Source organism: Girardinichthys multiradiatus, chromosome 12, assembly GCF_021462225.1.
Source record: "Girardinichthys multiradiatus isolate DD_20200921_A chromosome 12, DD_fGirMul_XY1, whole genome shotgun sequence".
Classification (NCBI taxonomy): Eukaryota; Metazoa; Chordata; class Actinopteri; order Cyprinodontiformes; family Goodeidae; genus Girardinichthys; species Girardinichthys multiradiatus.
Genome location: NC_061805.1, coordinates 12,199,223 through 12,227,049, shown reverse-complemented (window position 1 = coordinate 12,227,049; position 27,827 = coordinate 12,199,223). Strand labels below are relative to the sequence as shown.

At 39.9% G+C, this 27,827-nt stretch overlaps 1 protein-coding gene across 1 annotated transcript in view; it reads right to left on the bottom strand.

Annotated features, from left to right (window-relative positions):
* slc4a5a (solute carrier family 4 member 5a) overlaps positions 1–27,827 on the bottom strand; it is a 51,440-nt gene that overhangs the window by 11,532 nt on the left and 12,081 nt on the right. Inside the window, exons 4-18 of the mRNA XM_047380933.1 lie at positions 24,141–24,270; positions 23,550–23,710; positions 18,470–18,622; positions 17,852–17,968; positions 12,124–12,179; positions 9,605–9,762; positions 9,424–9,511; positions 8,099–8,253; positions 7,714–7,842; positions 5,879–6,053; positions 4,082–4,215; positions 3,161–3,432; positions 887–921; positions 342–533; positions 78–191 (exon numbers count right to left, since the gene is read on the bottom strand). Coding sequence (XP_047236889.1) covers positions 78–191; positions 342–533; positions 887–921; positions 3,161–3,432; positions 4,082–4,215; positions 5,879–6,053; positions 7,714–7,842; positions 8,099–8,253; positions 9,424–9,511; positions 9,605–9,762; positions 12,124–12,179; positions 17,852–17,968; positions 18,470–18,622; positions 23,550–23,710; positions 24,141–24,270 — 2,069 coding nt within the window. The remainder of the gene's footprint in view (positions 1–77; positions 192–341; positions 534–886; positions 922–3,160; positions 3,433–4,081; positions 4,216–5,878; positions 6,054–7,713; positions 7,843–8,098; positions 8,254–9,423; positions 9,512–9,604; positions 9,763–12,123; positions 12,180–17,851; positions 17,969–18,469; positions 18,623–23,549; positions 23,711–24,140; positions 24,271–27,827) is intronic.

Below are 27,827 nucleotides of genomic sequence, written 5' to 3'. Positions count from 1 at the left end.
GCTTTGGAGGTCAAAATCTGGAAATAAATATAATTGAGATGCTGTAAAATGAAATGTGCAAAAAAGAACTTGTTTACCTTAAATTCAGTGGGGACGATTAGCTTGGGAGTTTTGAGTCCCACCAACATATCAAGGCCGACAAAAGTCATGATGGACATGAAGATCGAAAAGTCACTGATGAGTTTCCTCAGCTGGTAGGACAAGACAAAAAGCCACAGTTAATTGTGGAACTGAAAGCAAGGATGAGATCTGAGACAAAATGCTTTTTTAATATCGAGACAGCTGAACATGCATGCATTTGTAGAAATGCACTTTACAGTGTTTTAAAATAATTTGGTTACCTTGGTGGGGAAGTAACGGCTAAACTTGAACTTTTTGAGGGAGACAGTCATGGAGTAGGTGCCAAAGAAAAGGATGAAGGACATGAGGGCCAGATCAGGGACGTACTTGCAGAACTTTCCAACCAAAGAGCCTCCGTACTTCAGACACTCCTTCTTGCTCAGCTGACTCCAGTCCAGAGCTGTCACATTCAACTGGGATGGTGGGCGGCAGTGTTGGGCAGACAGGAGAAGGCGAAAAGTGAAGTGTTTCGGCAAAGACATGGACAGAATAAAAATTGTCAGCACGGGTTTGAAGTTAGAAAACCACGGAGAAGAGTTAGATGGTGGCAGGATCAATGGTAAGAAACAAAGGTGAAAAAGAGGAGAGCAAAGCAACTTCTCTGTCACAATGAGGTGATACTGGGGTTAGCTGTAAACAAGCAATGTAGCTCTTCTCTACTGTTTAGATTTGCTTTGCAGCTACAAAGGTAACAGAGCCTGGACACGTCCAGCTTGCAATACAGAAAACCAAAATTGAGTAAAAATGAATGAAAACAAGCACTTACCCCAGAGATACTAGAGCTGTTATCTGGCATTGGAACTAAACCATTGAAGATGATTGCAGCCACTGTTAGTGAATGGTGAAGATACACACACACACACACACACACACACACACACACATGGTGAATTAAGACAGAAAATAAGAGGAGGTGAGGAGGAAAACAAAAGGGAAGCAAAAAGAAATGGAGAACATGATGAGAATCCAACTGCTGGACATTGCTTTGAGCACTCGCAGACACATGCAGACAAACAAAAAGGTACTCACTTGCAAAAGGCAGCAGCAAAATTGTTTGTGCATGGTGAAAGCAAACAAGAGACAAATCAGTCACAAAAATCAATGTCCACATAAACTATTGCTAACCTTGGTCATTTTCAAAAATACAAAACAAATTAGGTGACATCTGATAACTTTTGTAATGTCTAAGATTATTTACATTGGAATTAAAGAAGTACCTATTTTTTTAAACAATTATTGATCTCCCCGTCAGTCTATTTTCAGGAAACGCCATAGGACTGTAACTGGCTCCACCTAATTTTAAACGACTCATCCAGGAGGAAGAGTATGGAATCTTTGGATGAGTTATGCTGCTGTCACTACTGTTTATAAACCTCTAAAAGCATTGGACAGTCAGCCATTATATACCAAATTATACATCAGACACATGCTTCTAGACACATCCATCTGCTGATTTTAAGCAATGAGGTCAGTTTAGCGTGTTCTCATGCCAGGATAATTTGTAGTACTCACTTCTGGCAGGGAATACTGAAAAATGTCACTTCTTCATTTGATTTGGTTTGCCTTAGCACTGCACTTTAAAAGTAGACCAAACTGCCCGGCCACTGTGCCAAGTATCTGCCCAGTATGAGCAGTAGACTCTTAAACTTATACTTTGCAAATGTATTGTTGGTTCAATTTCAGCATCAAGTCTTACTTTAGTAGCAGACTATGAACGTTTCCCATGTGGACAACTCATATTTCCCCACTGCCCCTAGCAAAAGTCTACCACCTCTTTCAGATTATGAAGACATCTTTTCTTCACATCCTTCTCTTTGGGTGAATCCAGAGATTTTCTGCCACATTTAGTTCTCCTGCTAAACCATTCAAGAGCTTTTTTTTGCTGAAATAATTCATTTGTTGATTTGGAAATATGCACAGACTTACTGTGATGCTAAAATATGAAATATTCCATCAACTTTTGAGAAGACACCTGAAGATTTTGGGTCACCACAGGCTGGCATCTGAAATTGTTCAGAACTTCATCCACCTTAACAAAACTCGAACATAAATTTGAAGAATAGTAACTCCTATAGCATGATTCTGCCACCTGCACCCCAGTCATACCTATAATGAACTGTGATCCAATGATTTGCTTCTGTTTGGTTTCCGTCAATAACACATTTTCCCAAAATATTTGGGGAACTTTTAGCAGAGGCTTAAGGTTTTCTTTGAAAGAAACGACTTTCTTCCTGTCTAGTTCTAACAAATAGAGAATGAAGATTTTCTCAACCAGTATTGGCAGAAAATGCTGCAGTTCTTCATTGTAGCTGCCAGCTTCTGTGCAACCTCTGTGACCAGAATCCATCTTGACTTTATGTCAATTTTGGAGAAAAATCTAATATTGTTGATGTTATCTCTCTTACTATACCACATTATATTTATCAGGCTGTGTTTATATTGTTTATCCTTTGAAGACATGGCTCCAACGAAACCAGGGGGGAACAAGCCCAGTCCTTGAGAGCGACTATCCTATAACTTTAAGATGCATCCCTTCTCCAGCACACCTAAATCAAATGGGCTCAGTTTCCTCATCAGCATGTCATTCAGCTGGGTCTGTAAGGCCTGGTAAAGAGCTCTTCATTCAAAATAGGTGTTTTGGGAGGGATGCATCAGGAAAGTCCTGCCAAGACAGCGGAAATTTTATTTCAAGTTAATCAGACTCAGTATAGCTGTGAACTCCAGAAGACTGAATGAAGTAATCAGATCAAAAACCGCTTCAACAAAGAATTAGTTTAAAGTAGTGCAAATTTATATAATCAAGTCATAGCTTTTCATTAAAATTATTTATCATTATTTGTGCAGGATTAATGTGACATTAATGCGTAACAAGTTTTAAAATGATACGTCATAGTCCCATTTTTCATTTCATGAAAACCTGGCATTTTCTAACAGGGGTGTGTACAATTTTTAGATCTACTTTAAGCCCCCGAAATGAGCAGCCTGACTTGTCTTAAATAACCTTCCCTACCAAGTTCCCTGGGCCAAGGGGTGAACTCACTCGGGTCTGGGGCCAGGCACTCGCACTTGTAAGTTGTGACGTAGTCTGGCTTGAAGTCGGTGTTGATGGGGTAATACTTGAAAGCCCCCACCATCTTCTTGATGGCGTCAGAGATGAAGATGAAGGAGATGAGGCTGGAGAAGCCCTCTTCTGTGAAGCGTGTCATGTACTTGATGATGTAACTGGCATCTGATGCTACGAGGATGAAACACTGCAGGCAGGAGTGGATGCCGATCCACAGCCGCAGCTCCATGTAGTCTATGCCATTGTTCCTTTGAAGGTGAGAAGTTCAAGTAGTCACACTTAATGATAAGAATGGATGTTCAAATTAACAGAAAAATATACAATGATGCACTTCTTTATGCTGTCAGGTATACTTCTTAAAATATATTCATGAAGAATTAATGAGAAAAGAAAATTTTCCATAATCAGACTTTTAATCATACAGTGATATGTAGGATATTATCTGTTTTGCCTTTAAATTGTTTGCCCTGCGATGGACTGGCGACCTGTCCAGGGTGTACCCTGCCTCTCGCCCATAGACTGCTGGAGATAGGCACCAGCTTCCCCGCGACCCTCTATGGAATAAGCGGTAGAAAATGACTGACTGACTGACCTTTAAATTGTTACTCTTTGTATTTAATGAAAAACATAAAAGAACTGTGAAAGTGAAGATATATTTGACCATTGCTGTCAAACAAAAAACCCACGTTGGACAGGGGAAGAGACTGCAACCAAACAGCTAGAAAGAAAGTTGTGAGAACTGGTTGTAAGGTGGATTAGAATGGCCACATGGTCAGATGCAATGCAGTTTAACCAATCATATAGAAATATGTTTTAACTTAAGTTGTCCAAAGCCCTCAGCAGCATTGTCATATTTTTAGGTTTACTGCTGGATCCAAATGGTCTGAAATAACTCACTTGCTGAATTCAAACAGCAGCTTTTCAAAGATGAGGATGGGTCCAGTGGAACTGAGGATGATGAGGGGTTGACCGCCGAAGAGGCAGAAGACAGATCCAGCGAATGCAGTACCCAGGAAACTCTCCATCACACCCTGGTGGAAGAAATGCAGAGGTGGACGAAGCAAAATGATGGTTTGTTCAAAGGGGATTGAAGGAAAGCAAATAATAAAAGGAAAAAGAAACAATTAGTAGCTTAACCAGTTAGACAGAAGGAGAGGTGTGATGTGGTTTTAATTAAAGCTGCTGTTACACCATTAAATGTACAGTTATAGAAAAATTAGGAAGCACCATTAAATCAATTAATTCTAAAGAAAGGTTTGCATATCATTGTCTATTCTTATTTATTTTTGGAAAAGAAAGGGATGTAGTTACAGGTGAACTCCAAAGTTTGCCCCACCCCTCCCTTTTAGCTGTGAGAGTTTTGAGAGGTTTCTTGCACATATGGTCTGGTTCAAGTCACCCACAGCATCTCAATGAGATCAAGATCTGGGCTTTTTGTCACATTTTGTGGATGAGGACCCAAATTCAACAAGACATTAGCAGGCACATTATAGGGTGAGGACTTTATAATGTATAAACTAAGGATCTTTCAGATTAGACACAAGGGGAGATTAAAACAAGTCAAGAACAACAGCAGAATCCAGTAATGGCAGAAAACCTGAGGCTAAAATAAAAAAGAATGCTTGCAGGAGCCAAGGATCAGGTGAATCCAACGGACATTGGTCACTGTGTCATGAAACATGACTCTGAGGCAACTGAGCGAGGATAATAATATAGGAAATAATAAATAAAAAATCTGAAAAGTGTAATAAAAAACAACATGCTCTGATCTGCACTTTGATATTCTCAGCACTTATAATACAGGCATAATGTAATTTATAATGTGCATGGGCAATAACAGGGTCCTACAGGCATGTAAGAGTATTGTAATGCTGTCAGTAATGGGTTTTAAATGTTATTCTTTAATAATAGGAACCTGCAGAGGACCACGGATGGATATTACCCTACGGCTAACATTCTTACACATTTATATGCGAATGTTTCTTAATGTGTACTGTTCCTGTAATAAAAATAAAATATGCCATATGTATTTTTATATACATGAGAAATTTAGGAGGAATTTCACCTCTTTTTGTATAAAAGGTTGGCACAAAATATGTATCCTAAAAAGAAGCTAGTTATTTATTTAGTTTTTATCCTACACTCTAAAAAGATAATGCAGCTCCAACTTAAATGAATTGCTTCAGTTGGTAACTAGTAATTGAATTACGTTTACCAGACGTAAATTATGTACAGTGGTTTAACTTGATAAATTCAAAACTAAATAAATGAAGTTGGATTAACCTAATTCAATTACTTGTTACCAACTGAAGCAATTCATTTAAGTTGGAGCTGCATTCTCTGTTTAAAGTGTAGTAATAGAAGGCAAAATGTGTGAAGCTGTCTTTAAATATGTCATTGGAATTCCCAAAGTATTGGTGTAAACCTAAAGTAGAAGTCCTAAAGGCAAAATCAAAGATGCAAATATCAAAATCCAAATAAATCTACTAATGAGAAAGCAGCAACAAAATTCACTAGAAAAACAACAGAGTGCAGCTACTTTTTGATCAAACTAATGGCTGAAAAACACATGATGAGAAAAAGTAGATAGCCACATTTTCTAGTATTAATTGTTCTTTCACCTCTTAAATAAATCATAAATAAATTCTGAACAAATATATACATAAGTTGTTCTTGTGTGTGATCCTGTGATACCTGGTAGTTGTCTGTGGCGTCTCCAAGGAGGCCGCCAAAGGTGATGGCATTGGTAATGCAGCCCAAATAGATGAAGAGCACGGCAGAGATGGACTGGATGTGGAAACCCTCATAGAAATCGCTGGGTAGCCACGGCAACTTCCGCTTTATGTCCAGGTACAGGCCACCGCAGAAACTAATACAGCGACATACTTAATGGTTAGGATTCTCCAAACACACTAAAGGGTGGAGTAGAATATTTCTGCCATTCGTTTTCTGTGAATTTACCTGTACCATGGTTAAATTGATATCTATGTAAACAACACTATAAACACTGTTTTAGACTAAAAATAAGGAAGACATCAGAATTTGTGAGGGCTTCTAATTTTAAAACAATACACAAACATATCTTTAATGAGCAAATAGTCCATTATGCACGCATTTAGGGAGTAAAACTGTGCGTACTTACGTGTAATTATGTTAATTTCAACCTGAGAAAAATATCTTCACATTCTCATACACCAGCTTAGGAGACTGAGTGAAATAAAGCACCATCTGCTAAAAGCTTGTGGTAGTTTTGGGACAGGAGAAGAAAAGCAACCTGCTGCTCTGCATGCTTTAAAGAATGGGCAAGGGATATCACAGACGGTAGAACTCATTGTCGGGAAGTAATTTGGCAAATAAATGGTGATGTTTTTCCAGACAGAACACTGGAATATTCCTTTGGTGAAAGCAACATCATGTTAAATCTTAAATATAATGTACAATTACAGGTTTCTACAGTATATTTGTGTAGACGCCTTTTAAAATTACAATCTGATATATGTTTTAATGTTTATCTCTTATTGATTTAGGTAAAGGGATGTGTCATTCCACTGTCTTTTACACTTTTAATGCCACTCCTGAGTCCAGACACATGGAGAACGGAGGAGACCGTTGTGACAAGCAGAACACAACCAGCCTTAAGCAAAAAAAATTTCAGCTCCCTTGCTGTTGGCAGCAATGTAGCCAATGAGACTGAGTGCTGAAAATGGAATCAAAAGCTGGTTTAACTAAATAGTGGGCACACTTATGCAGCCTGGTTATTGCAGTTGATTTATTTATAATATTTGTCAGTTTAACATACTTGTTTGTTTCTCAGTTGTATAATACTAGATATACAATTATATTCAATAAATTAGAACATACATTCCAATGAGGCTTGTTAGTAAGATTAAAAGTCCCTTATTTGACATTTCTGCCTTAAAAATGTTTTTGGTCTGATGCAATATTCTAAACTTAAATGACATAATCAAGAACAGAAATAAAGGCTTGAAAACATCAGTCTGAGTGTGATTAATCTTCCTAAGGTGATTCACTTTGTGATTTCGGTTACTTCCAATAATATTGTAATATACTGAATATTGATGCATGTCAGGTTAAAGATGGAACATTTTTTTTTTGGTCTCATTTTTTTTGGTCTCGTTTTAACAGGGGTGTACACACTTTTTAGAACGACTGTAGTCACTACAGCGTGAGACTTTTTCCCCCTGAAACATTTATATTGTGGGACCGTTATGTTTCCACATTTTGATGCTCATTCAATAAGCTGTTTTGAGTTTAAAATGTTGGAGCCAGCGTTAGCTAAATGATCACCATTTGGTCCAGTCCCACACTACAGCTACACACTACAGTTAATAGCAGCAGCTGAAGAGGTAACATATGCCCCTTTGTTGGGGTTGAATATGTACCAGAATCATTTGAGTGACTTTGCTAAAAAAATCTAATTTAAATTCAGATTTTCTCACCTTGTGGCAGATTGTAGTTGTTTGCATCCAAGAATGTCAACAAATTGCAATGTGCTCTGAACTACCTACCGACCAGTAAAGGCCAGCTCCTCTCCCAGTTCATGCTGTGCTGGCATCTCCTCATCCTCAGCGAGACCTCCCCCTCCTCCAGCTGTACCATTCATCTGACCCACCTCATTCAAGGAAAACACTGACTTCCTGCAGGAAAAATGCACAAATAACAGTCGACAGTCAAAAGAACCTTTCTAATGATTGCAAACTTTGATTGCTGCTGACAGCAGGGCGTGATTGCATCCATCATTAAGCTCTTATCTCTTGCTTTCATGCAGGGCACACTATTTTGCTGTTACATCTACACCGCAGACGACAAAGTGGCTTTAGTGAACACTGAGAATCATTGTAGAACATTTCTCTATAATTCTAGCAAAGCTTCCTGAACTTAGACAACACACACCTTTTGTCAGCTGTGGGGACTTTCTTTGGTGGCTCAATGCGGATTTTGGGATCCCATTCTCCGGGTGGGAGCACAATCACTTCATCTAAAAACTCATCTATGCCAGCAATCAGGTCCTCCCGATCTCTGGCTTTGTAGGCAACATCACTGAAAAGCTTCATTGCAAGAAGAGAGGTAAAGGAATGGATTAAACTGCTTCACTTTGTTTTCATTGTGTTCAAAGCAAAGCAAAAAAGCCATGATAAAACCTGAAACTATGAAATATCTAGGTGCTTGAATCTAGTTTATATCAAAACAATAATAAAATACTTTAACCTCAAATCCCAAAACTCCAGATGAATATTTTAGCTAAATCAGTATAACAATAGAGTAAATGAAGACAAATAAGTAAGACACAAATTCTGTTACATTTGTAACTGCAAAGCCATTTATCTTTAGCTGAATCAGTTAAAGCTAGGGTCTTCTAACTCCAGTGTTCGGCAGCATTTAAATGTGTTCCTGGTCCAACAAACCTGAACAAAATAGCAGAATTGCAACCTTAGGTATTCAACAAAGTTCTTCAGAGTCCTGCTAATAGCATAACAATTTAATTCAGGTGTGTTATAGCAGGGACTCATCTGAAGGTTGAGGACTTGAGTTTGAGAGCCCTGAGTTAAAGGGATAGATCATTCAGCTGTCTTTTACAAGATGTAGAAGTATATTCAAATTATTACAAATTACTATTCTGAGTGTGTTTTCTTCCTGATTTACTTGTTTTATGATTTTTGTGACAGGTTGGATGTGTACCTGGATACTGCAAGGGTACTGAGCTCTTTGTGTGCTTGCTTGAATCTGCTGTGTGAGTTTAGTGCAGAGGTCAGCAACAAAATCCCTCTGACAGCTTAAAGTTATCAAATAATGATGCTCACTATTATGAAAACATTTTGTTCTTACATACTTAACATGTTAGTGACATGATGCAAAAAGTAAGTCAATTTACTACTAACACACCACTTTCCCCATCATTAAATATACATTATTGAAACAATAACAGAAATCACAATAATTATAGAAGATAATGGTAACATTTTCGCGACCCTCACAGTAATCCAGTATCCCAATGGAGTTTTGGTCTAACTGTCTTACTGATGCAAAACAATCAGCATCAGCTATCTTCTGTATGAAAGGGAATCACAATACTTGAGCAAATGGGCTAACATGCAAGAAAAACATACTGTATATTTAGGCTTCAGCAACAGATCATGGTCTTATCTGATCTCTGACAATAACACTGTCACAGCAATTCTCCACCTAACAAAGATGGGATGTCACAGACAGACGCTTACATCATCCACCATTAGGGTTGCTATAGCTCGGCCGATCTCATTATATGACTTGGCCTTTCCTTGGGGTCCCAGGAGAATAAATAGGAATCTGCAGAATAAAACATTTAAGGGATGTGATGGCAGTGCTGATGTCAGCTGCAGGATGGAGAAGAGGATGTGTGGCATTTTGAAGATGTTTTACCTGGTGGGAACTGGCACCTCTGTCAGGCCCCCGAGTGTTGTAGCCTGGGCCAGACGGACAAAGGCGACAAAGGGTTTGTTGAGAAAATCCACTTCACCCACTAAGACATTGGATGCCTCCGCATTTCTGGGAATTTTCTTCATGAATTTATTCTTCAGCTACAGGAAAAGGCAAGGAAAATGTAACACCATGTTGAGACATCATTTTCAAGTCACACCAATGTCTGATGTTCTTAGAAGGTTAATGTGTATCTGGTCATATATTCATGTTTAAATCTGTGTGAAAACCTTCTTCATCAACGGTGCTTTGCAAATGTATTCACACACCTTGAAATTTCTCACTTTACAGCCACAAACTACATTGTATTTTATTGGGATTTTAAATTATGGACCACCACAACTTAGTGCACATTTGTGAATTAAAAGGAAAATGATACATAGTACATATGTTTAAAAAAAATCAGCATTGTTTGTACACATTTGTATTCTCCTCCCCTGAGACAATTTGGTGTTGAACCACCTTTGAAGCGTATTTCTCTTGCTATTTTGCACATTCACATTCAGCATCATCTGTCAAGTCATGCCAAGTATTCTCAAATGGATTTAGATCTGGTCTTTCAACACATTTGTTGACCATTTCAACACATAACGATGCTTTACCTAAACCGTTGAATCTCTGGCTGTGCATTTAGGGTCGTTGTGCTGCTGTAAGGTGAGCGTCCACCCCAGTTTCAAGTCTTTTGCAAACAACAGCTTTTCCTTCAGACCTGTCTTGTACTTAGCTCCATCTGTCACCAACTTCCTTGGAGAAAACTATGCCACCGCATGATGATGCAATCACTGTTTTTCGTCATGGAAAGGGTGTGCAGTGTTTTTCTCCACATATAGCATTTTGCTTAAAGAATTATATTCCACATGTTTGCTGTTTCCCCTGCGTGGCTTGTGTCAAACTGCAAAGGGGGCATCTTGTGGCTTTCTTACAGCAATGACTTTCTTCTTGTCACTCGTGAATTAAGGACAGATTTGCAGTGTTTCTAATATCTAATAATTGTCCTGTCAACAAATTATAACACTAGAGCCGTGGATCTCTTCAGTTCCTCCAGAGTAAGTATAAAGCTTTTGGCTGGTTGAAAGGGTTGCAGCTGTGCTTTTATATTTCCATTTTCAGTTGATGGACAGTTCTTTGTGAGATGTTCAAAGTGATATTTTTGTATAACCTAACCCTGTTTTAACCTTCTCCCCAGCTCTCTTTCTGACCTGTCTGGTCATGTTTCTTCCTCTTCATGATGCTGTTTGTGTCCTTTTTCAAACCTCTGAGGCCTTCAGGGTACAGCTGGATTAATACCGAGAGTAAATTGCTCACAACTGGACTCTGTTTACTAATTTGGTGACTTTGAAAGGCACTTATTTTGGGGTATTAGAGTAAAGGGGGCTGAAAACAAATTTATGCCACGCATTTGTCAAGAAGAATTCCCTTTTATCAGTTATTTGTTATGAACGATTTCTAAATTTGTGCAGTGACAGACAGACAAACATCCTGTGTAGATCCATGGCCACAAACCTCTGAGAACAAATCAGTGAAGCTAAACAAATGATGGCTGACACAGCTGTGACTGGGAGAACAGTGGCAATCCAACTTGACCTGTCTGACTGCATATCAAGGTGGGGCAGGAAATCAGGCAGAGGCACAAAGACAATCAGTAATGGGAAGCTTTGTCAATAATCCACAGCCCGGATCTGTGGCTACATGTGAGCACCGAGCACGCGGACTGGACAATGAGATCCGTGTTCCTCCCTGCTTTGGCTCGATATTGACAATGACAGTGTAGCGCAGACACACAAACACACAATAACAAAAACAATCTCTTGTCCATTGTTGCATGTGACTAAATGTACGCCTGTAACTCCAATTTAAACACTCATCCCTGAAATCCTTGTTCCTGTGACTGAACTAATAAATACAGCTCATAACCTGCGTGGTACTCTTTGAAACAAATCCTCATTCAGTTTGTTCATATATTATCCGTCCCAGTGAGTGACACTTCATCATGACCTGTCTGTTTCAGAGCTCAGCAGCCTAATCCGCACAACAACAGCACGCCCTTGCAACTGCCCAAGCATGTCTCTAGGTTTAAGTTGCATTGTTACATTGGCTCCATTAAAAGGAGACCTATGTGTTTGCACACCTATGCCACTTTTACAAACAAATTGCAATGAAAGATTGATGACATGTAGGACAGAGATTCAAGGGATTGTCAATTCAATGCCATGCAGAGCCTGACTGAGACAATACTTTGGTGATCTCTCCAATAACAGAGAGCAGCAAAGGGGAAAATCAGCATGGCTTGTACGTTAACAAAAACTCAGATAGGAAGGGAAAGTAAACTATAAAGAACAAAGTTTCATGAAGATAAAACTAGCTTGCTTTATGTTTTTGGTAGATATCAGGATTTAGTGATTGGATTTCTAAGATAGTTACACAATGAGCGGTTGGTCTGTTTAGTCATAGTCAGAACCCACCTGGTCTGTGCTGGGAGTGTCTGCAATATCATTCATACTTCGGCTCTGAGCATGATCTGGAAGGGAAAACACATATTGAAAGCACAGATCTATATTTTTCAAATCATTAAAAAACATTATCATCCCATAGTTACCAAGTGCCTTTAGTTACCTGTAGGGTCTACAGCTACAGTTTACTTGGTGTTAACATTGAAGTTACACTGCTTCCCAGTGTGATGTCTAAATAAAGATAAAAGTCAGGTGTAGACTGCTTCTACACCTGCAGAAACATATATAACAACAGCATTGGTACCGAAAAGTGCACGGTACTAATGAATGCAAGATGTATTTAGTAGTAACTGCGGCTCAATATGTAACATCTGTACATCTGTTAACACCTGAATATATACCCTGTGGGTGTAAGTAGTTCTTCCATAAAACTATGGAAGAACGAGGATGGAGCTACAGACCTGCCCCCTGGACCAGAGACAGACACGGAGGAGATCTGAGCCGCAGACATCCAAAGACCCCCCAGAGCACGGGAACCCTGGGAGGACCACCGCCGGGACTACCACAACCCCCCATAGAAAGCAGAGGAGAGCCCCAGGGGAATTGCCCAGCAGCCACAGTGCAGAAGCCCCAGTGAGCTGCAGTGATGAGCCCACAGGCCCCGCCAGCAGCTGTCTACGCTGGAACAGATCCAGCCATGGACCCAGAGACCCGAAAATATGGTGCACATCACTCCCTAAGCAGAAGCCAGAAAAAGCCAGGGGGCCCTGGCCCCACCAAGCAGACACTGGTAGTGGGCTGGCACCAGGGGCGTTTTTAGTGTCTCAAAACATTGGGGGCTTTAGCCCAAATCCAAAATAATTTGATTTCAATAAGGCAATTTATAGGTAATTTAAAATAAAATTTAAATAATATAGGACATATTGTACCAGTTCTCTGTCTCGGCTGGTTTTAGACTGAATGTAAATTATTGTGATTCAAACAAAAAAGATTTGCAATAATTTTACTTTTTATTTTTGTCAGAGGCTGAGTGAAGGACAAGGAGAAACAGAGTTTAGGCCTGATGAAAAACCATTTTGATGAAGCAAATAATGACAGATGTTGAGGTATTTAGAAAAGAACTTGATCTGAATTTTTGCTGACAAGTTTTTCTTAAACTCAGAGATGTTTACTATGGGCCAGATAAATGTGTTTCTTTTGTCATCTACATAAATTACCTTTTTTAAACATTACATTCTCATCACAGTGTTCCACTCCTGAGGCTCCATTGTCTTTATTCTTATATTTCAAAAAACGGAAAGTGGTATAAAGTTGATTTTCCTAAATCTTAGTCAGACATTTATTTTAATTATGCCAAGAGCTTTCGAAACATTTTATTAAAATTGTTCCTTCTTTTCTGAACCTGTTCTCTTTTACCTCCATCTTTTCAGCCCTTCATTCCACTTCTGAAGAAATTTGGCCTGCTAAAAATAATAAATGAAACATTTTACAACACAGTCTTTTATTCTGCACTGAACATGTGAGACATTAGTGCAGTTCTTACTATTAAACACTTTGAGAGGAAAGGGTGTTAAGTTGTGGTGTTTAAAATATAGCATAGAGCCTCATCCTGGACCTTATCAGCACTAATATTACAGTTATTAATAACTGTATACATATGGTATGTATGTCTTACCTTCAGTAAAACTATCCTTGTTTAATTAGTTTAGTTTATATAATATTTGATGTGTAGTTCAGGAAAATAAAATAGTTAACTAATCAATGGTCCACCTCTGATTAATTGCTATGATTTATTTCTTAATTATGCTGCATCTTTAAACCCAGAGCTTTATGTTTAGAATCAGCACAGAAGATATGAAAGAGAAGAGGGAGGCTATGCAGTTTCTACGTCTTACTGACAGGAGATAATTTCCTGGTTTATTGAGCAAAGTTTTTTTTCTGTCTACATCTAGAACTAGACCATAAGACTGGCTGCAACAATGAGATGCAATGTGTTAATCTGGAGGACCTTTTAATGTGTTCAGCTACGTTAGGATTAAATGCTTTTATTTTGACTGAAGTAAAGGACCAGATATTTTCACATTATGATGCAAATCCGGCTAGAAGCTCACAGAGAAAGTTGCTACTGTTTTCTATCACAGCCACATTTAACTTCATCTGTAGCTCAAGTGAAAGTCCCTCATCATGACCCTGAAGATGCTCATTAGAGTGAACCTCCACCTCATGTCTTGCTGGGTGAATCAGTGATTAGCTGTAACTTACAATTAGCCCATTCTGAGTCAGCATTCAGGTTTTACCGCTATCTTCGTCTGGGTTATACCGCTCGGCGTCCACCTGTTCCTGAACACACACACACACCCACCAGGCTCCCACTCTCCGGTTGGCTCCGCGGTTGCTCTGAAATGAGCCCCGTTTGAGGCGGTCAGTGCAACTTTTCAGGTAATGAAGGAGGCAGGTCGACCTGGAGTAAACTGCTGTTCTGGCTGTGCGCGTAGTTGCACATTCATGGTGCTGCCAGTGCGCAAATAGCTATTTTTTGTCTTCTCCTTTTAACTCATTGTCAGGTTAGGTGGAGCTGGAGGTGATTATATGGAACACAACTGAAAAAATCTGATTGTTTTTAAATAAAAATGTGAAGTCCAATACCATTTTGTGGCTGCATCTTTTTAATACTTCTAAATTTATTCTTTCAAGAAGTCCGGGACTATTCAGAAAACATCTGGGGCTTCCGGCTCGGAAGCCCAGGTCTAGCTACGCACCTGGCTGGGACACACCAAAACACCAAGCCCCAGACACCGAGAACCACGATTCCCCTGCGGGCAGAGACACCAGCCACGGGCAGGAAGTGTGGCGGGGAGGAAATAGGTCCCACATTTGATGGGGGCTCTAAACTGATCCAGGAGAGGGAGCAGCCCAAGACCCAAATTACACAAAAACAGTCACACACACAATTACACATTTCCACCCTCATGCTTACACATAAAACATTCACACCCACACACTTTCCGTCCGAGACCCGTGTGGAAAGAGGTCGCTATGTTGGAGCACGGCATTTCAGTTCTGACTTCTCCTCTTCCTGGGCAGACATGGATGTTAGTGTGACACTGAAATGTGTAGAAAAGTTCATACTGGCATGTGTACAGTTCAGAATCATCCATGGCTGGGGTCCCAACAGCTCCTAAACCTAATCACTGGCTGTGTCACTCAACTGGCGGCAACAACTGCCATCAAACATTTATGTCAGTTTCAGCAAGTTGTCCAGGTCCTGAAGCAGCATAACAGCCCCAGACCATCAAACTACCACCACCACCTTTGACTGTTAATGTTTTTTTCTTATAAAAATAGTGTGTTAGTTTTATACTAGATGTAACAAGATGTACACATTTTAAAACGCTCAACCTTTGACTAATAAGTTGACAGAATATATATTATTTCCGAGGGTGAGATTGACTGACCATTGTTTTCTTTCTGGTCAGCAGGGGTCTTGGAACTCTCATATTCACTAATGGAATAATTTTGTCAGTCCAGCCACTTCCGGGAAGGTTCACTGTCTATATTTTATCCATGTGTCAATAACAGCTCTCACTGAGGTTCACGAGTTCCAAAGCCTTAGAAAGGGTTATGTAACCACTTCCAGACTTACAGATATCAATGGCTTTGTTTCGCATATGTTTTTGAATGTCTTTTGTACAGGTCCTTCTCAAAATATTAGCATATTGTGATAAAGTTCATTATTTTCCATAATGTCATGATGAAAATTTAATATTCATATATTTTAGATTCATTGCACACTAACTGAAATATTTCAGGTCTTTTATTGTCTTAATACGGATGATTTTGGCATACAGCTCATGAAAACCCAAAATTCCTATCTCACAAAATTAGCATATCATTAAAAGGGTCTCTAAACGAGTTATGAACCTAATCATGTGAATCAACAAGTTAACTCTAAACACCTGCAAAAGATTCCTGAGGCTTTTAAAACTCCTAGCCTGGTTCATCACTCAAAACCCCAATCATGGGTAAGACTGCCGACCTGACTGCTGTCCAGAAGGCCACTATTGACACCCTCAAGCAAGAGGGTAAGACACAGAAAGAAATTTCTGAACCAATAGGCTGTTCCCAGAGTGCTGTATCAAGGCACCTCAGTGGGAAGTCTGTGGGAAGGAAAAAGTGTGGCAGAAAACGCTGCACAACGAGAAGAGGTGACCGGACCCTGAGGAAGATTGTGGAGAAGGGCCGATTCCAGACCTTGGGGGACCTGCGGAAGCAGTGGACTGAGTCTGGAGTAGAAACATCCAGAACCACCGTGCACAGGCGTGTGCAGGAAATGGGCTACAGGTGCCGCATTCCCCAGGTTAAGCCACTTTTGAACCAGAAACAGTGGCAGAACGCCTGACCTGGGCTACAGAGAAGCAGCACTGGACTGTTGCTCAGTGGTCCAAAGTACTTTTTTCGGATTAAAGCAAATTCTGCATGTCATTCGGAAATCAAGGTGCCAGAGTCTGGAGGAAGACTGGGGAGAAGGAAATGCCAAAATGCCAGAAGTCCAGTGTCAAGTACCCACAGTCAGTGATGGTCTGGGGTGCCGTGTCAGCTGCTGGTGTTGGTCCACTGTGTTTTATCAAGGGCAGGGTCAATGCAGCTAGCTATCAGGAGATTTTGGAGCACTTCATGCTTCCATCTGCTGAAAAGCTTTATGGAGATGAAGATTTCATTTTTCAGCACGACCTGGCACCTGCTCACAGTGCCAAAACCACTGGTAAATGGTTTACTGACCATGGTATCACTGTGCTCAATTGGCCTGCCACCTCTCCTGACCGGAACCCCATAGAGAATCTGTGGGATATTGTGAAGAGAACGTTGAGAGACTCAAAACCCAACACTCTGGATGAGCTAAAGGCCGCTATCGAAACATCCTGGGCCTCCATAAGACCTCAGCAGTGCCACAAGCAGTCATTTCTGCCAAAGGATTCCCGACCAAGTATTGAGTGCATAACTGTACATGATTATTTGAAGGTTGACGTTTTTTGTATTAAAAACACTTTTCTTTTATTGGTCGGATGAAATATGCTAATTTTGTGAGATAGGAATTTTGGGTTTTCATGAGCTGTATGCCAAAATCATCCGTATTAAGACAATAAAAGACCTGAAATATTTCAGTTAATGTGCAATGAATCTAAAATATATGAATGTTAAATTTTCATCATTACATTATGGAAAATAATGAACTTTATCACAATATGCTAATATTTTGAGAAGGACCTGTATATTCTGAGGTTATGCATCTGATATTAAAATTTGTTGATTGGATCGGATTGTTTAAGTGTGACAGGAAGCTTTATTGCTGATTTTTCTAAAAATGGACAGCTTTGTTATGAATGTTGTTGGAGCTGATCGAGCAATGATCACTGTATACTAAAATTCTCTGCATCAGGGGTATTACAAGAATCTAAGCACTGTTCCAGTACATGGCATGTGTGTACATTTATAAACAGTAAAGGTACACTTCAGAAATGTTTTAAAAACTAGTTCATAGCCCATTGGTGAGTTAACGAATTCAAGGAGAAGAGTGCTTTGCAGACGTATTTACACACCTTCAACGTTTTCCTATTTTACAAGAATCTTCTTGTAAAATGGGTATTTTTGATGTATTCTACTGGGATTTTAGTCACTAGAACTGAAAATATTTCATGTTTTTTGGAACAGTCTTGTAAAAGCTCAACAAAACAACACTCACGTAGGCGTCCATAGTTAGCAGCTTGCTGTTTCAATCGAAGATCTTCTGTGGATCGGTTATAATTTGGCACTTGCCCCTGACCTGGACCCACTCCACCTCGGGGCGGTACATTGCGATCTGACAGGATCAGGGAAGCAGAAACAGAGGCAAACAGCAACAAAATAGTTGAAGGTGATGTATGATTTACTGAGCAGCATGTGCTCTGCCCTGATGAGATGGGGAAATGTTACAGTGATAATTAACTCATCTAACATTAATGTGTCCCCTGTGGAGGATATGAGCCCTGCTGGCTGTTGGAGAGCATGGACCCATTTAGCAAGTGAGGTAAACGTGTGCATAGTGAATTTCTAGACAGAACCATCTAGTTATATGACAGAGCAGAATGAACTAATTACTAAATGAAGGAATGAAATCGTTGTATTGTAGTGTTTGTGCATAAAGAAATGGCATTATGGCCAGCTATGTATTGTTGTTAATCATAAGAACAAATAAACTAAATGTCCTGCTCATGACATGAGAATTAATTGAGCTTATGTAGTGCAAGATATCTATCATCTAGTGTAAATTAAAGCCTTGTTGAAACAGACTGCAGTTTGTGGTACCGATAGGGAAACTCACTTGCTGAGGAGCCAGACTTGCCCATGTCAGCCAGCGAGCGGTGAATTGGCTTCTTGGTCTGATGTCGATGTTTCCTTAAGAGCACAAAACTGATCTTCTCTCTGAGCTCAGGTGATAATACACCTTCTTCTATTTGTCTCTCAATGATGTCATCTGCAAAGAAACATGTGTTCAATTCACGTGAGAAGACTGAATGCTGTTTCAGACCAGCTTACTTGTAAAACGTGACAATCCATCAAAGCTCACAACCACTGAAAGGTTTTTTCTCAGAAAAAGATTTCTAGCAATCCACCTGTACAATATAAGAATTATATTACAGTTTTTTTGCAACTACGAAACAATCTGATCAAGAACAAGCTTTTGAATTAGAAAAAAGAACCAGCTGCTGATTTTTGCAACAAGAAATTTTATAAGAATATTAAAAACCTCATTACAAAGATTAGCTTCACTACTATCAGCAAGTCTGTGGCTGCCATGGATGATATCTTGGAGGATGTCCTGAGGAGTTGCTTCCATATTTCCAATGTTCTTTCCCAATGATGCTATCTGTTTTGTAAAGTGCACAAATCTCTGCAGCTACAAAACACCCACACAACATGATACTGCCACCTCTGTACATTACATTTTAATAATTAATGGTGTTTTCAGGCTTGCAGGCGTTGCTCTTTTTCTTCCCAATTTAATGATGGTCCCAGCCAATGATGGTCCTTATGGCCAAACATGTTTAATTCCAATTACATCAGACCAAAAGACATATATCCATAAATGAAGGACCTTGTTCCTGAGTGCATTGGGAAACTGTATTTTTATGTTTCTTTTAAAGTAATGGCTTCTTCCTCTCTGAGTGGCCTTTCAGCCTGTGTCATTTCAAAGCTTTTGTGAATGACAAAGTATCTTCAAAAGATTATTTGCTGTTGCTCCAGGTTTAAAAAGAACATTATGCAACAAAACACATTCATCTTTGCAACACAGAAGCCATCTGCTTCCTAAGTAGTGAAAAGGCAGATAAATGTGGCAACTTCTGTCAACTGGAAAGTGAACCCAAGACTTGTGGATGTTCACAATTCTTTTTCTGACATTTTACCACATTTCCTTTAAATTCCGCATGATGTAGGGAGGCATGTGTGGAGGTGTTGCCTTAAAGGGGACATTTAAATCCTTCCTTTCACATTTAAATCATTCAGTTGTGGGTCTATATAAGTGGAACTACAATGATTTGTTCTGAATTCCTGGTTATTGCTGCTCCACAGGCCCCACTTTTACCCCTGTTCTGAGGTGCGTCTGAGAGCAACACATTTTGGTGCACAGAATCATGACAAAAACTGCAAAAACAATGCAAAACTGTTTATGTAATAACACATTAAAAAAAATAAAGTACGGTTATGTCCTCTAGAAGCTAAAAGCAGCACACAGCACTAACATAAGGCATGATGCTACGGTATCAAAACAATATCCAGGACGTCATATCAACACTTGTTGTCATTTTAGCGTTAATTGCAGTTTACTGCTTTGCCGTATTCTGTCATTTAGACAGAAGGAACTGACCCCTTAATTAGATGTACGGTAGTCTTTTAGCAAATCCTTCTTGATACTGATTTAGGTTGCTGAAGGCACTCATCCTTGAAGTGCTTCACGCAAACAAAGAGGAATTTCCTCACTGATGTGGGAACATTTCCATTAAATATAAAATATAACCAGACACTTCAAAGAGGTTCTGATGCTGGGGGATGGTGTCATAAATTGTGTGGGTTAATACACCAAACATTTAGACTTATCCACTCACAACTTTGGTATACTTGAGCTCAGTTTACAAAATAGCAGCGAGAAAAAAAAAGGCGTATTTGTGAAAATGATCAGCTGGAAGGCCATGACCTTGTTTAGCAGTTCTGCAGCAAATACTGTGACTTAATAGTAAAAAAAAAGGTAACAGAGGATAGAGAAAACTGAACGGATTGAAAAATATGACCCAAAAAAGAATATAAAGATATCTACACAGCACCTGGAGAGACTAAATTAACTTTTTCTGCATTCCTTCAGACTCCATGTACATAATAAAATGTATTTAATGGCTAACAAAAGTACATCCACAGCTGTGCCTGTTAGGATTCTGGCTCGACTGTCTGCTGGCTTTGTTTTGGATCATCACTCTCAGCTGTTCACTCTGCCGCTGCTGCGCAATCAAGTCAACCTGCTGCACCTGCGTTTCCACCTTTATATTCTCTGGCTCTCTGGCTTCTGAGAAGGTTAGTGGCTTTATTTTGAGTTTTACATTTACTCACGCCACTGGAATCATAAGCTTCATCTCAAAGTGTGCTGATGATGTCACCACCAGGACAGTAACCTGCTATCCGAACCAGAAACCCTGGCTGAGAACTGAGGTAAGGGCTCTGCTGAAAGCTAGGGATGCTGCGTTCAGGACAGGGGAGGTATCAGCACTCAGCGAGGCGAGGAAGGGACTGACTGTAGGCATCGCTAGGGCCAAAGCCGAATACGCCCAGAAAGGTTAGGGTCACTTTACCACCAACAACCCCTGGCGCATGGAGGGGCATCAAGTACATCACAGACTACAACACCTGGGATGCACAATGCCCAATAGACTCCTCCTTGCCAGATAGACTCAACAGGTTCTATGCCTGCTTTGAGGACCCTGACACCCCCTCCCCCCTCCCCCTAGCAACAGACTTACACCACCACCTGGTGACATGCCCCTCAGTGTGACCACAGCAGACATGTGGAAGACCCTTCAGGGAAAAGGCCCCGACAACATCCCAGGGCGGGTACTAAGGGACCTGCACACATCAGCTGTTGGGGGGCATCTTCAAAGCCTTACTGTCACTGGCATCTATCCCCACCTGCTTAGAGACTGCTACTATTGTCCCGTCCCCAAGTGCTCCACAGTTGCAGGCCTAAATGACTACCGACTTGTGGCCCTAACCCCAGTAGTCATGAAGTGCTTCGAGAGGCTGGTTATGACTCATATCAAGGACTCCATTGACATCACTGTGGACCCCCATCAATACACCTACAGGAAGAACCACTCCACTGACGACTCCATCTCATCTGTGGTCCACACAGCCCCCACCCATCTGGAAAGCAGTAAATCCTACGTCTGTCCACTCTTCCTGGATTTCTCGTGAGCCTTCAATACCATCATCCCACAGATCCTAGTGCATAAGCTCTCTTCTCTTGGACTGTGTCCCTCACTGGGGAAGTGGGTCCTGGACTTCCTGACCAACAGACCTCAGACTGCCAGGATCAACAACAATGTTTCCTCCTTTATCACCCTCAGCAGTAGCTCACCCCCAGGGCTGCGTGTTGAGTCCCCTCCTGTTCACTCTGCTGTTGTATGACTGTTCGGTGAGACATCTCAGCTGTCATATAGGGAGGTTTGCAGACGACATAGCAGTAGTGGAATGAATCACGAATAATGAGTCCAAATACAGAGAGGAGGTGAAACACCTGATGCAGCGGTGCAGAGAAATCAACCGCTGCATCAAGGTGAAGACGTCTAAGGAGATGGTGGTGGACTTTAGAAGGGACAAGCACTCTCTCCGTCCCCTGTACATTGGAGGAGCAGCTGTGGAAGTGGTCCCCAGCTTCAGGTACCTGGGTGTGCACATATCCAATGACCTCACCTAGAGTGCCAACACTTCCCGTCTGGTCAGGAATGCTCACCAGCATCTCTACTTCCTCAGAAAACTGAGGAATGCTGGATCTGGGACCTCAGTCCTGAGGAGCTTCTACCACTGTGCGGTAGAGAGCGTCCTCTGCACCTGCATCACCGTATAGCACGGCAGCTGCACTGCTGCTGAGAGGAAGGCAGAGGGTGGTAAAGGCTGCACAGAGGACTGTAGGGGGTGGTCTTCTCACCACCTCGGACCTCTACACATCACAATGCAGGGGGAGGGCCCTCCGCATCATGGAGGACTCCACCTATCCTGCACACAGACTGTTTCAGCCCATCCCCTCAGGCAGGTGGCTGAGGAGCATTCAGAGCAAAGACCAGCAGGCTCAGAAACAGCTCCTTCCCTGTAGCTGTCAGGCAGCTGAACTCGAGCCACACTCTGTAGACTCTCTCACTACACACTGACCTGCGCTAAACACTTCACCCACCAAAGGTGCAACATTTCACACACTTGTTAGGTGCAATATTAAAGACTACCTCATGCTTTACATGGGTATTTAGTATCTTACAAAGTTAATTTCAGCTTCCCTATTTAACTGTATGTATTTCTCTTTTTGCTTTTCGCTGCATATATTTTTACTGATTGCTATTTATTGTTATATTTAGCTTTGTTTGTTATACTTAGTTTGCATTTTACTTAAGCATTAGACTTCTTAACTGCTGTCCAGGGTGTATCCCGCCTTTTGCCCATGGACTGCTGGAGATAGGCACCAGCTCCCCTGTGACCCACTATGGAATAAGCGGTAGAGAATGACTGACTGACTTCTTAACTGTCACCTGAGTGCGAATGTCATACCTTAACATGTAAATGTGAGCTGGAATGACAATAAAAATCCTTTAATCCTTCAAAAGTCAATTCTGATTTCATTTCACCTTCTAAAAGAGTCACATTCTAAAGTGACTTACGTGACTTTCGAAAACTGATTGTTACAACTCAATTACCTGATATTAATAGTGACCATTAAAAAAGTCGAACATTCATCAAAGATCCCTTTTTGAACATTTCATGGCATTATTTCTGAACATTTTTTGCATGATTCGTTGCTTGATTTGGTTAGAACAGGAAGGGCTTCCTGTTGGGCAAGGCTGGGAGCGTTGACAGTAAGTTGTATGGGCTATTTCCCTGAAAAATCCTATAAAGCTAACATGACAAATGCTAAGCATTAGGGATCTGTTTTTTGTTAATGTATTAGGTTAAGAAAAACACATCACCTTAAGAAACAACCTGAACAGACATTGTTAATCTACAAACCTGTAAAAGACCACATGGATGGATTTCTTTAATTTATGGATTCTGTTACTACTGATGTATAAAATCATTAAAAGAGAATTTTAACTTAAAAAAAAGAAACTCATAGGGAACTGTTTTCCCTTTCTCTTGCGGAGATGTCTTACCCACTATCTGAGGCAATGAGTAGCCATCTAGATCCAAGAGCACCGTCCCTGTTTGGAGACATGTCCTGAGCTCAAAAAGACTGTGTAGGGAGAGTGTGGACACATGGGGTTTACTCCATCTCTCTCCTCCTTCCTCCACCTTCTCCTCAAACTTCACCCACCTGAAGATGCAAGGACATAAAAAGAAGACAAAGCAAATCAGGAGAAGAAAAAATTCATTTGAAGCTTTTAATAGTGATGTTGGGGTTCCATTTACTGAGCAGGTATCAGTCGACTGAAAAGGATGCTAGTGTTTTAACATCTGCTGGTATTGATCTTCAAGCTTTGTTTTACAATCTTGCTCTGCTCAGTTAGACAAAGTTGTCTTGTAGGTGTTTAAATCTGGGAGGAAAGTGGATTTACTTTTTGACCTAATCGAATTGATTGACCTGATCTATTAACAGAAATATGTTTTCTCTTTTTAAAAAATCTGAGTATATTTGTTGCAATCAGTTGGATTTACTATAACCCCCATCAATCATTGAGCTTTCTCCGTCTTCCTCATAAACAAACGCTGTATGGGTATTGTGTGTTTTGGGCAAAGACGCGCACCTGGCTGACTCCTTCCACTCCAGCTCATCACCTTCTTGCTGCAAAGTGTCCATCTCTGTGAAGAGAGTTGGTGTGGGCAATTCATCGTCTTCAGTCAGGATGTAACGTAGCCGCTCTGCTGCTGGAGACACTGGATGGTGGAAAAGAACTTATTTGAAATGTTGAAAAAAACTACAGAGCAATAAACTGTTTCTTCAACAAATTTAATAGTGTTATAGAAAGCTTTTTACCAATTTTCATAACAAACTGAGCTTGGCTGCATTGCATCATAACTAGGATTGAATTGGTATGTCTGCAATTGAATCTGAATCTATCTGCATGATTGGAGTGATTTGATTAGTTAAGTCTGTATATAAATTAGACTTGCTTGCCTTTTAAAGTGTTTTGGGATGACATTTGTTAAGCGGTGCAGTATAAATTGACTGAATTAAGATGAATTAAAGGGTGCCAAAAGGGCATCTGCAAACAGCCATGAACCCGCATGTCATATTGCAATGCAAATATTGTGTTAAAAGTAATGTAACAACACAACAAAGTCATTAACCCAGTGAATGATTCTGTATTTAGTATGTTAACCATACTGAGGCTGTATTTAGGCAGCTGATCATTCATAATGCTATATAACCACATAAAGAGGACGCTGCTGTAGGAAATGTTTACACTTTACATCAAAAAAATGCAGAATTCTTTTTCTTTAAAGCATTGTATTCTGTACACTGGTTTCCAGTAAAGATTTCACGACATTATAAACAGTCCAATCTTGTAAACTCAGTGCTTACCAACCCATCATATTAGACTGTCTTTGTAAGGTGGAAGCTCTGGCAGTCACAGCTGCTGGTAAATTACTCAATGTTTAAATTTTTTTCACAAAAATAAAACGTGTTTTTGCCGAATAACTGAAGTTAGATTAACAATATTTCTGCAGTTGTTTTTTTTTTTTTTTTTTTACCATGAACAGATTTACAGTGGTTTTTAACATTTTTATGATCATTTACCATACTAACAGAATGGACTTCACCCTCACAGATTTCTACTGTTTTTGCTTTTTAAGTAAACACATATGATGATTTCATGTATTAAGGGAAATTATGAGAAATCTGCTCACTGAGAATTTCTGACTGGCAATGAGTTATTTTCATCATTGTGGACTTTTGGAGCAATATTATTTACAAAATTGTTGTAATTCAGCTTAACCGCTAGGTTTTAAAGCCATTACATCTCAAATGCTTTTAGATCCAGACTTTGTATTTTGCATCACTGTCTTGCTGTACAATCCAAGTGCATTCAAGCTTAATTTCACAAATTCATGACTGTTTTTTATTCTTTCTATTGCCAGGGAGCAGATTTCGTGGTCCCCTCAATTACAACAAGTTGTCCAGGTCCTGAAACAACAAAACAGCTGCAGCCCATCATACTACCACCACAATGTTTGGCTTGCGGTTACACAAGATCTAATGGGACACATACCTTGCAAAGAAAATTCCACTTTTATGTTTTCAGTCCACAGAGTATTTTGCCAAAATCTTAGGGATCAAGATGTAATTTGATAAATGTGAGACAGACCTTTTTTGTTTCACTTTGGACCTCTTCCACTGTTGCCATTTGTGCCGGTACTTTTCTTCTGGTTGGATCATGAACTCTGATCTTAACTGAGGCAAGTGAGGTGTGCAGTGTTTTAGATGTTGCTCTGGGTTATTCTGTGACCTACTGGATGAGTCTTTGATGTGCTCCTGACAGACAGGCCACTTCTGGAAAGGTTCACTACTATATTTCCACTAGTTATGGATAATGACTTCCATTGTGGTTTGCTGGGACCCAAAGGCATAGAATTCACTTTGTTACCATTTCCAGACTCAGAGATGTCAGTGACTTTGATTCTCATCTGTTTTTGGATGTATGAATTTTGGGGAATGGTTAGTTGCTTTTAAGATCTTTTAACCTAATTTATGTTGCAAGAGAGTTGTCGCAGGTTAAATTTAAGTTCTTGTACAGGTGTAATTGAACTTGAACCAGAAAAGTGTTCTTGATGTATGTTATTTCACAGGGCCAGGATTGTTTGGATAGCTTCTTTCTTTTTCACAAATGAAATCATCATTTTGTATTCATTCAGGTTATATTTGCCTGAAATAAAAATTTGTTTGATCCTCTGAAACAAGTGTGACAAAGAAGTAACAACACAATTATTTAGCATGGTGGCAAGTGTATTTAACAGCTCTGTACAACATCATTGTACTTTTATTTTCAATGAATTTCTAGCAACCACAGGTGCTGTTAGTTGTACATAAATTGCAGTTATTTTTACAGTGTATTGAATAGTAGCAGCTATATTTCTCCATCTCCTCTGTTGAACCAGCGATATTGATTATTTATTGATTTTTCATATATTTAAAGCCTACAAAATAATACATTTAATCAGTCAAGAGCCTTTAGTCATCACCCATTTTATTAATGGGCTGTTGACAGACCGGAGCCCAGTTCTGTGATTGTAAGCTGCAATCTGACTTCGGCAGCACTGGCCTATGAACTGTATTTACTTTACATGAACTAAGACTTTTCATTCTCAGCTGGTCAACAACATTGAATAACTTTGCTTACAGCTGCAAGAAATCCTTTCATATTTCCCTGGGTGACATGTTATTTAAAGAAGTCAACTGAAAATCATTAAAGAAATTCAATGAATAAAATCTGAATGTTGTTAAATTTGTTTGCAATTCCCAGTTTCATCAGTCATGTACAGCAACGGGTGAAGACAGGTTGCAATACATGACTTTGCTGGAGGAAAGAGTAACACTTTGCCATTTTTTGAATGGTTGTTTAGAGTATACCTCTGCTGTCTTGCAACTTATTGCACCACATGGATTTTGCAAAGTGTAGCCCTCAGCCACCCCCTCAAACACTCCCACCCCCTCTTCCTCGCCAGTCTAAGTCTTTCAAAGCCGCAGCAACAGCGATCTGTTTATGACAAAAGCAGAAGCAATACCCATTCCGGCTGTGTCACAGCCTCCTGCTGCGTGCTATTAAAATAGCCACAAGGAAGTTAAATCAAATCAAGAACACAACAAAAAGCCTTTGTTTAATTGAAATGAAAGCTTCACGTGTAAGCCAGTTGAGCTCAATAAACACTGTTCTAAAGTCCAACAGAGCTATCACAAGTACACTAAGTGAAATACACGGCTTGTTGACAGACGAATAATAAAAAGGGTTGAAGCAGAAAAGTCAGTGAAGCAACATTTATGGTTTGTTTTTACTGCTATGGAAGAGTTAAAATTGTCACAGACACTAAACATGACATTTTTATTGCTGTTAAGCTGAGATTCCAACAGTCCTTCATCTCCATATGGCTCAAATAAATGACATTTGAGAAGCATGTTTAATATAGTCAGAATTAATGTGAAGAAGAGGACATCAAACTGACATCTATAATTTATTAACTGTCTCATTAAGACCAACACAGGCAATTAATTTTGTTACTGATGGATTTTTTTATAGAAATGTTCACATCACCAATATTAAAATGTGTAAATAGAAATATAATCATGGTGGCATCAATTAAGCCGAGTCATTTGGGTTCTGAAGCAATAAAGTAGTCTCAGACCATCAACATGTATGTAACAGCAGCTCCTTAAATAGAGTGGTAAACCCATACTATCAAGGTCATCCAGGTAAGTTTCTGTGCAGACTATTTTT